Raw genomic sequence first — 11,706 nt, forward strand, 5'->3', positions numbered from 1 at the left:
CGAACAAAGCTCTGTGCGTGTTATATTGGAATGTCAAAAGCGTCACTATATGATGCCCTAGGATGAGAATGCGTTAGAAGGGCTGGTAATAACAGGCAGACAAAATGGCAGAGAACCCATGAATGGGCAGATGGTGATGGGAGGTGTGACCAGATAGACAGTCCGGAGCAAAGACGGAGAGCTGATGTGCCCGAGTGACACCGCTGGCTCTGGAGATCAAGGAGAGGGTACAGCAACGAGTGCTTGAGGTGTAACCGGAGCATCTGAGGACTGAGGAGGAGCTGGCGTGGCAAAGGACCCAGGTGAAGCCGGAGGGAGAGTGGATCCTGCTAGAGTCAAAGGGGTGAAGAGCCAAAAAGTCTGCTGCACAGACATGGTGACAGCAGACCGAGGTGAAGCTGGAGGGACGAGGGAGCCTGGTGGAGCCGACAGGCCGAGGATCTCAGGTGGAGCTGGAGGGACGAGGGAGCCCGGTGGAGCCGACAGGCCGAGGATCTCAGGTGGAGCCGGAGGGATGAGGGAGCCTGGTGGAGCCGACAGGCCGAGGATCTCAGGTGGAGCCGGAGGGACGAGGGAGCCAGGTGGAGCCGACAGGCTGAGGATCTCAGGTGGAGCTGGAGGGACGAGGGAGCCAGGTGGAGCCGACAGGCTGAGGATCTCAGGTGGAGCTGGAGGGACGAGGGAGCCAGGTGGAGCCGACAGGCTGAGGATCTCAGGTGGAGCCGGAGGGACGAGGGAGCCATGCGGTAATGAAGGCACAGACGATTCAGGGTGAGAAGAGTTCCAGTCTATTAAACAGTCTCAAGCTCCAACAAGACTCCCACTGGTACGATGTTTGCCGGCTCACACCCCTGGTCAGACTCGCTTTGGGGAATTGGCTCTGGGGCAATGGTTTACATTTACATTTATGCATTTTTCTCTTGACTCTTTTATCCAAAGCGCATTTTAAGGTATACATTTTACATTCTTATCAGTTCTTGCTTTCCCTGGGACTCGAACTCATGGGGAAACATTATTGAAAGCGATCTTCGTTTTCTTATTTTTCCATCTTCCATTTGGGTCCGGTCATCGGTCACACATGGTAACAGGAAACACAATGAAGTGAAGACCAGCAGATTTAATGCAGCTGCAGTTTTAGATAATGTTCCACCCTTATAACGAGCTTATTGCCTCACCAGTGAAATTTTAATCTCATTTAGAGCTAGGTAAGCAGTAATTTAGGATCCTAAATGCAAAAATAAAGAAGCGTGACTTTTCCATTTCCAGGTGTTCTGTCATGCCTAATATGAGGTTTTTGCTCCTGCATAACAATTATGAACTTTCAACTGAATGAAAATGTTTTTGTTTCAGACCAGAGAGGTGCCAGTATTGTGTAATTTCTCCACATGGGAATACGTGATCATGGCAGGTTTTACCTGCATTGCAGATCATTATTTTCCCTCTGGCTTGACCAAGCAAACCAATCTTTGCAGAAATGACTAGGCTTGTTGATGATGACAACCTCTCACACAGTATCGCTTCATTGGAAAAAAAATACATGCTTGGTGTTTGAATGCTTTCCTGATTATTGCACCTTATACCTTGGAGAAGCATGCCATGCAAATTATAGAGAAATCAGAGTGAATATTTTAAATAGAATCTTTTGTAACAATGACTCTTCAAAGCCACATCTGAACAAATAAATACACAACAATATATAAATTAATATGGCATCAACATTCACCTGCCGCTGACATGGAGACTGGCGGAGAGCACACAGGCTCAAAATAAACGGATCAATGTAATAAAGAAAGGTTAACTTAATAAGCAAAGCAGGTGGAAGAAGAGATGGAAGGATGGATGGAAACGTCCTGCATCCCATCAATCCGCTCCGCAGCTCGGGCTTTATATCTTTTTATTGCAGGATAATGACAAACTAATCTGCAGACCAGGATCAGGACAGTAAAGCACCTGTCTGACGTAAGACACATGTTTGAACCTCTACATGTGTGATATTCCCATGGAGAAACTCAAGCAGCTCTATCGTTGTTCCTCACTGCTTTTCAGTCATGTAGTCAAAGGCGTGTGTGTGTGTGTGATTGCATTCATAAGTGGTCAGATTTCATCCACCGGACAATTGAGTGGTCAAAAAACATCAAAGGGACAATGATTTACATTTACAGACCATAGAATATCACAGAGACTTTCAACATACCAACCACTCAAACCACCTTAGCAACTACCCAAAACACTTTATCAACCACATAGAAAAACGCTACAAAACACCCTAGCAACTACACCGGAACATACTAGAAACCGCATAGCATCATCCTAGCAACTACTCGGAAAATCCTAGTAACCGCATACCAATGCCCTATTAGTCATGCCCTAGAAACTACCCAGAACATCCCAGCAACCACATAGCAACGTCCTAACGACTACCCAGAAGACCCTAATAATCTCATAGCAACACCATAGTAACTACCCAGAACATCCCAGCAACCACATAGCAACGTCCTAACGACTACCCAGAAGACCCTAATAATCTCATAGCAACACCATAGTAACTACCCAGAGAATCCCAGCAACCACATAGCAACGTCCTAACAACTACCCAGAAGACCCTTATAACCTCATAGCAACACCCTAGCAACTACCCAGAGCATCCCAGCAACCACATAGCAACATCCTAACGACTACCCAAAAGACCCTAATAAGCTTAGCAATACCCTAGCAACTACCCAGAGCATCCCAGCAACCACATAGCAACATCCTAACGACTACCCAAAAGACCCTAATAGCCTTAGCAATACCCTAGCAACTACCCAGAGCATCCCAGCAACCACATATAGTAGCAACATCCTAATGACTACACAGAAGACCCTAATAACCTCATAGCAACACCCTAGCAACTACCCAGAGCATCCCAGCAACCACATAGCAACATCCTAACGACTACCCAAAAGACCCTAATAACCTTAGCAATACCCTAGCAACTACCCAGAGCATTCCAGCAACCACATAGCAACATCCTAACGACTACCCAGAAGACGCTAATAACCTTAGCAATACCCTAGCAACTACCCAGAGCATCCCAGCAACCACATAGCAACATCCTAACGACTTCCCAAAAGACCCTAATAGCCTTAGCAATACCCTAGCAACTACCCAGAGCATCCAAGCAACCACATATAATAGCAATATCCTAATGACTACCCAGAAGACCCTAATAAACTCATAGCAACACCCTAGCAACTACCCAGAGCATCCCAGCAACCACATAGCAACATCCTAACGACTACCCAGAAGACCCTAATAACCTTAGCAATACCCTAGCAACTACCCAGAGCATTCCAGCAACCACATAGCAACATCCTAACGACTACCCAGAAGACCCTAATAATCTCATAGCAACACCCTAGCAACTACACAGAGCATCCCAGCAACCACATAGCAAATCAGGATAAACCATTCAGTACACCCTAAACACATGGCATTGTGGCTGTAAATTATATTCACACACTTAGTAAATGAACTATACATGTGTACTAGAATTTGTAAGAAATTCAAACTCTGAGAGTACCAGTATGGATAAGCCTGCACTGGACCAGCTTAACCTGAGAGTAAACTGTGTGGTTGTCTGAAATGCAAACTGTCGGTCTCTCTTCTGTGAGTGTCGAAGCCACACGCGCTCTCTTCTTTCATCCTGAGGGTGGATCACAGACGTCTGTGGTGTTTAATGGCATCCACTGGGATGACCGACTCACACACTGCACAAGCTCATGCTGCGGGATAGAAACTCTGGAGGTGAGATATACTCCTCGATGACTTCCTTTCTTATGGAAATTTGACAGCTGTAACAACCAGACATTGGGATGGACGTGTGTGTCACTATGTGCTTTTCAATTTAGTCTCCTCAAGTCTCGGATATTTAGCTGCATTACATTCAACATGTGACCAAACCGTAACTTCTTCTGCAGGGCTCCCCCTAGAGTTTAAACACACAACACACCCTTCATGCCATGAATAATTCATCCACATATACTGCCACGGATCAGATTTCTTCCCGTTAGTGCCAAATAATGTGCATGAATGATGAATTAGCCATATTTGGTAGGTGTCTCAAGGGAAAAGATAAGAAACAGAGTCTGTAGTTTATCCATGTCTGCAGACTTATTTCAGGATCATTCTTTTAAAAATCAATAATGTCATTTAAAAGAGTATAACTATAAAAGGGAATATCAGAAATATGCTGTGGTCAAGCTCATAATCTCAAACTTCATCAATAATGACTTGATTATTTATACAGCGGCCAGAAAATGAACAGAATGGAAGTATAGAGCATTGCTCAGAGGACTTCATCTTATGAAATGTTGATATTATCACACTGATTTCTGTAATTTATTTAGACAGAATGTGTTCAAACATCTTAATGTTAGAGATATGCAGATTCCCTTGTGAGGGACACCGCTGATAAATAAAAGGCGACTGTATATTTTAATTCATTTGCGAGGAACTAGTTGTTTCCAAAATCGAATAAGTGGCTTTTACATTTTCATTTGTTAAAGGGATAGTTCACTTTGAAATACATTTTTGGTATGTTTTATCTTACCTCAAGGGCATTCAAGATGTAGGTGTCTTTGTTTCTGCAGTAGTTTCAATTTTGATATTTTTAGGTCAAACCGTTCGTGTCTGTCAGTAATATGGAGGTCTATGGTCACCACCTCAAAGAGCATGCACAGAGAAGTCCAAATACTGTTCGTTTTCTCACACAAACCGCCCGTTTCGTGTCTCAGGCCATCAATGTGTACTTACATTTACGAGTCATTAAATCATGTTTAATTTGGACTTCTCTGTGCATGCTCTTTAAGGTGGTGACCATAGACCTGCATTATATGACTGACAGACAAGAACGGTTTGACCTAAAAAAAATCAAAATTGAAAATACTGTGGAAACAAAGACACCTACATCTTGGATGCCCTTGAGGTAAGCTAAAATTAATTTCAAAGTCAACTATCCCTTTAAGAGTCCTTTTTGTAGCACGTGACGGGGACATACTGTACAGATGTGCTGCACTGTAAATTTTTTTTTTTTTTACAAAAATGAATTTTTTTATACAACAACAAAGTCTAAAACACCGAGTTAATATATTGCAAGTGTAATGTTTTGTCAGATTTGTCAGCCTCATCCAGTGGAGAGCAGTGGCACTGCAGGATGGGAGAACGAGAGGAAGTTCTTGAGGAACTTCTGGCAGAGCAGAATCCTGAGTTTTTTTCCCCTCCTCGGGAGAAGAAGTGAATCTAGTTCCGTTAACGGAGGAATAGAGGGGGGACGTCATCGAACTTGTGGGGAAAACGAGATTTCCGACGCTTTCTTGCTTTCTACGCCGAATCTCTTATGGAAAAACTGGGAAAAGAGTGAACTTTCCTCCCCGCGTCCCGAGGAAAACTTCACCAACAGAAGGGGCGATGAGATGCGAGTGAGCTATGCCTTGTAGAAATGGACAGATTGTGTTTAAGCGAAAACATGGCGTCTGTCTCCCAAAGTTTGGATTATTTTCCAGTCTGCTCTTTGCACTCTTTTGCCTCGAGGCGCGCTCGGGTGTCACGGCGGACGGGGGAGCGTGCAGCCCGTGCCCGGGGAACTGCTCGTGCACGGCGGTGGGACCCCAAAACTTGTGCGTGGTTAATTGTTCCAACATCGGACTGGATCAGGCCCCCGCGGCGTCCGGCCTGCCCACCGAAACACACACTCTGTAAGTGACCGTGGCTCGCCGAAAAGCCCCGGGCGGGTTTGCGGGTGATGCGGGTGTTTGTTGTGATGTGACTGAGGTGACGGGTGGAGAATGTTGGATGATGGCTGGTGTAATACTTCTGACTACCACTGTTTATCTGTCAATCATAACTCGGGATGTCTGGATTTGAACATTTGAAAGGCTGAAACACGTGCCAAGCTCACGTTTTTGAAAATACACTAGGAATTCTAAATTCTAAACGTCAGGCTCTGAACATCTAGTAAAAATTCGAATCTTATAACGTCACATTCTTTAAAAAAAAAAAAAAAAAAAAGAAGAAGCATTCATTGAACCTTTCCACAGCACACAATTATTTAGATAATTAAAATGTTCTTCACACTAAGGAAAACATGTTTCTTTTAAGAACTGTTCGCTGAAAGTTCTTTTAGGGAACCAAAAATTAACTTTTATTTTTAATAGTTTATTATTTTATTGATGCAAACTAACAATGAGGGTTATGTGACATAAAAATCAACTATTTTGTATTTTTGTCACATGACAACAAAATGGCTTCCCGCATAAACATTAGACTGACTTTGATTTGGCGACCGAAAGTTTTTCAATTGTTAATATTTTAAATATTTTGTATTATTGAGTGTTTTTCCCAAAAATTCAGACATTTCATGAGACTTTTCTCTATCTCTCTTTTTTTTTAAACAGACAGGTACAACATTTTTTACTTTAAAGTCGGCATGAAATGGAAGTCGCAATAGTCTTTTCTTCGCTATTGTGACTTATGTCCAAGTGAAGTGGTTTCTCGAACAAGAAAAAATGTAGAGCGGGACTTTATTTCTTCCTTGGTTAATTGATTGGATGGTTGTGGTTTGCTATTGGTGCCTCATGTGAGTGACAGATTTCCCCGCCCTCGTACCAATCATCATCATCAGAGATGTTGCAAGGTCACATAAAAAATAATAATGAATGAATTCCTATTACTAGTGCTGTCAAATCGATTAATCACGATATATATCGCAACTGACATACATGTTTGGAAATATGTTAATGTGTACCTCAGCTACACACACATGTATAGTATATACACACATTTTTATATTAGATAAAATTAATTGATTTGACAGCACTATTCATTACTCATTACCCAACTGAACTTATGGTATTGTGTGTGATTTATCTCAGTATGTAAAAATTGCCAAAAGTGTATAAAAAGACATCTCAACCCAAGGGAAAGGTTGAGATAGCTACACAAGTGTATTCCTCGATTTAACACACACACACACACACATTGGACAGTTCATGCAGGTAGCCATGTGACGCGTCCTTGCGTTGAGAACACTGTGTACTTTACTGTGGTTTCTGTGGCGCTCGCGCTCCAGCATGTGTTATCCATTCACACAGGCGACAGATGATGATACTTTGAACTCTCTTTTTTTAGAAACATAAAGTTTAAGACACAAAATCTTTCATCAGGCAACTGTTGTAAAGTTGGCTGTAATAATAACAATAGGCTGCTACATTTCCAGGGCTCTTCTATACAGGGCTTGTTATTGCATGTTTTTCTCCAGTGAATATGGTGTTTATTTCTGAAGGTCCATTTCTGTAATCACAAAGCATAAAGTCTTTGCTACAAATTATTGCCCATGAAAAAAGACACAGTTCATTGAACACAACTAATAGAAGGGCTAAATATAACGATATTGAAAAGATGATATTGAATCAACAAACAACAAGCATTTGTGCAATTAGTCTAGAAGTCTTATAGTTTCTAAGATGTACAGTTTGTGACAACTAGCCCCTGCCTAGTTAATGAAGTCACACTTTTGCATAGTTTTTTCACAGTTCTTTTCTCATGTTTTTGGTGAGATACTGTATGTTTCTGGTAACATAAAGCACTTGAAGTTTTAACCAAACACACTTGAGATTCTCTGAAGCGAGAGGAAGCTAAAGAAGGATAAAGTTAGCGTGTTTTTAATCCGATTGTGTTATTAGCAATGCTTCATTGAACTGTTTCGTATGTGTGTGTGTTTTCCTCACTAAAGCCGTTAGGTACACAAGTACACTTTTCTGTTTGAAAGTTTGCCGTGAAAATGACGCACACACACTCGCGAGGATATAGATGGACCACTATCTGGCCGCGAGCCCGTCTCTCAGGTTCACAGCTGCAAACTCGCTGAAATCCAGTCGAGACTCAAGAGTGTGTGTGTGTGCGCGAATTGAACCTGCCTCGGTCATCTTCTTTCATAGGACGTTGTGTGATTGCATATTGGAAATCCATTTCCATCTGTTGGAGGTGCATTGAGCATGGATGGACACGCTGCAGTTCACTCTGCCACACGCTAACGCCACAGTCTCTCTGGTTTCTCCTCATGCAATGATTCAGTGACTCGCTCATGTTGATTCAGTGACTCACGGCAGTGATGTAATGTGCTTCAGTGGGACTTTGATTCCTCTCAGTTGTAGTGACTCTATTAGGCGATATGGTTTTTGCTGGTCTGCAGCATTTTTATTCGTAAAGAAATTATTTTACTGATATGAAAAGTTTGAAACATTTTGCACAAAGTTATTTTAAGTTAAAAGATTTTCGTTGAACTAAGTTGAATTTCCCCCCTAAATATGAAGAACTCTTTAATAATTAAATAGAGATAATTAATAATATAATATAGAATAGATATAGGAGGTGCATTCTTCGGCTTTTTGTGTTGGTCAATATTGGTCTGGGCTGGTCTACAGAGGTCTTGATTGTTTGTGGTGGTCTTTACTGGTTCTTGTTGGTTTACACTGTTGTTGTTTTTAAAAAAATGTTTTAAATGCATAGCATTTGTTAACATCTACAGAGGACTTGATTGGTCCGTAGAGTTCTCTATTGGTTTTTGATGGTCTTGCAGTGTTGTTGTTATTTCAAAGTTTTTTTTATATTTTATGTGCCTAATATTTTACATGCAAAAAGTTTGAAACATTTTGCACAATTAAACTAAAAGACCCCCCCCCCCCCAGAAAAAAAAACTATTAAGAACTATTTTAACAATCAATTACTTAAATATAGATAACTACTTTAAACTTAAAACCACTTTAAAATTCAAACTAATTTACACTTTAAACTACTTTAAACTTAAAACTACTTTAAAATTCAAACTAATTTACACTTTAAACTACTTTAAACTTAAAACTACTTTAAAATTCAAACTAATTTACACTTTAAACTACTTTAAACTTAAAAATACTTTAAAATTCAAACTAATTTACACTTTAAACTACTTTAAACTTCAAACTAATTTAAAATTCAAACTAATTTACACTTTAAATTACATTAAACTTCAAAATAATTTAAAATTCAAACTAATTTTTAAACTACTTAAAACTTCACACTACTTTAAAATTCAAACTAATTTACACTTTAAACTACTTTAAACTTCACACTACTTTAAAATTCAAACTAATTTACCCTTTAAACTACTTTAAACTTCACACTACTTTAAAATTCAAACTAATTTACAATTTAAACTACTTTAAACTCAAAACTACTTTAAAATTCAAACTAATTTACACTTTAAACTACTTTAAAGTTCAAACTAATTTAAAATTCAAACTAATTTACATTTTAAACTACTTTAAACTTCAAACTAATTTAAAATTCAAACTAATTTACACTTTAAACTACATTAAACATTAAACCACTTTAAAATTCAAACTAATTTACACTTTTAACTACTTTAAACTTCAAACTAATTTAAAATTCAAACTAATTTACAGTTTTAACTATTTTAAACTTCACACTACTTTAAAATTCAAACTAATTTACACTTTAAACTAGGCTACTTCTTCAAACTTTCTGGTCCAAATTTTCAAAAGCCAATTTAAATTTTTTCTCGACAAACTTTTTAATCTAATTTAATTTGTATACAGATGTCTTTGGTTTGAAGTGGTCTTTTAAACTTATATATTTTTATTGACAACATTTGAAATGTTTTATGATACTTACCATATAACATACCTGACACATATTAAAGTTATTTATAGTTAGCATTTTGTTGATAGACGAGCTTACATTTATATTTACATTTAATCAGGTAGGTATACAGAGAAAATATATAATAATATTAAAAAGGTCTTTTCCAGTGGTCTGTAGTGGTCTTCAGCGACCAGTGTTCGTTTTTGTGTCTTCTTCTTGCCCTGGTCTGTGCTCTTCTGTCTGAGCTTCATTACTGTGTGGAAACGAGACCGTCGACTGAGAAAAAGGACTGAATTCCTGCTCTCAGAAATGGTTCGATCTCGCCAAGAAATCATGAGTTTCTCTGTGTGTGTACGTGTGTTTTACAGGCTGGGATAAAACTCACTGACCATATGCGGTGAGAGGTTTATTTTGTTGCCATGGCAGTCTCACATCATGACATCACCCGTACACAGAAGCACGGTAATAAAGACGGCCGGGAAAGACATATTTCACACCGACAGCACGTCTCTGACGCTTTGAAAATGCTTTAAATCTTCAAGTAAGTGCTCAAGAAGTTAAAGATCCACATTCACCCGTAAGTGTTCAACTTTAGGGTGACATATAGTGATGGTTGACTTCGAGAAAACACCACTCGCAACCTTTTATTCCACGTTTGTCACCTTTCTTGCTTCAAGGACGCATGAAAAACACAAATAGACCCGATCTAGAGTTTAACTCCAGTTTCCAGGAAGTTTTGTTCCAGACAGAGTTAGCCATGCTAGTCATTGTAGCATAATTCACAGTTTCATCATTAACTCGCTAATGCTAGTCTAGTTGTTATATTTGGGTATGCTATGCCTCCTCCTTCACTCCTGCATTTATCTATCGGTTCATTCCCATGGAAGTGAGAATAACCGCTTATGCATTTCCCTGGATCCTCTCACATCTCTTTCCGCTCGAGGCGGTAAAGCGTCAAACCTTGGCAACACCGAGGCAAGCAAGTCCACTGTGCTTGAGTTACTGCACAATGGCCAAATGAGGAATAATAACACACTGTGAAGGCTTTGATAACCCTGCGTGTGTGTTTTCTGCACATGTATTTGTGTCCTTGATACATTTGTCCCTGTTTTTTCCTACTGGTTCAGGACTGACTTTCAATTACATTTTTTTTGTCTTAGGTACAAAGTAATAAATATCCTCCATACATTTTGTAGATTAGTGTAGTTTATTGTTTAGTCATGTTATAAGCCATTTTTGGACATTCACCGGAGGAAATATGTAACAGGATTGGCACAAAACATGTTCTTCTGTGTCATTTAGTATTTTTTTATTTATAAGATTTATTAAAAGACACATTAATACATTTTGGCTTAGGATGCGCTGATATGAACATTTTGGCTGATGTAACCGATTATTATTTATATCTGAAAGCTGATAACTGATATTGGCCGATAACCGATATTGGCCGATAACCGATATTGGCTGATAACCGATATTGGCCGATAACCGATATTGGCCGATAACCGATATTGGCTGATAACCGATATTGGCCGATAACCGATATTGGCCGATAACCGATATTGGCTGATAACCGATATTGGCTGATAACCGATATTGGCCGATAACCGATATTGGCCGATAACCGATATTGGCCGATAACCGATATTGGCTGATAACCGATATTGGCTGATAACCGATATTGGCCGATAACCAATATTGGCTGATAACCGATATTGGTTGATAACCGATATTGGCAGATAACCGATTTTGGCTGATAACTGATATTGGCTGATAACCGATATTGGCCGATAACCGATATTGGCCGATAACCGATATTGGCTGATAACCGATGTTGGCCGATAACCGATATTGGCCGATAACCAATATTGGCTGATAACCGATATTGGCTGATAACCGATATTGGCCGATAACCGATATTGGCTGATAACCGATATTGGCCCATAACCGATATTGGCCGATAACCAATATTGGCTGATAACCGATATTGGCTGATAACCAATATTGGCTGATAACCGATATTGG

General features: G+C 39.7%; 1 protein-coding gene across 1 annotated transcript in view; it reads left to right on the forward strand.

The window, feature by feature from the left end:
- Window positions 1-5,209: 5,209 nt before the first annotated feature.
- Window positions 5,210-11,706, forward strand: part of pkd1a (polycystic kidney disease 1a) — a 114,682-nt gene continuing 108,185 nt past the window's right edge. The window contains exon 1 of the mRNA XM_039685227.2: window positions 5,210-5,735. Within this exon, the coding sequence (XP_039541161.2) occupies window positions 5,467-5,735 (269 nt within the window). The 5' untranslated portion in view covers window positions 5,210-5,466. The remainder of the gene's footprint in view (window positions 5,736-11,706) is intronic.

Source organism: Pimephales promelas, chromosome 6 (assembly GCF_988280905.1).
Source record: "Pimephales promelas chromosome 6, fPimPro1.hap1.1, whole genome shotgun sequence".
NCBI lineage: Eukaryota > Metazoa > Chordata > Actinopteri > Cypriniformes > Leuciscidae > Pimephales > Pimephales promelas.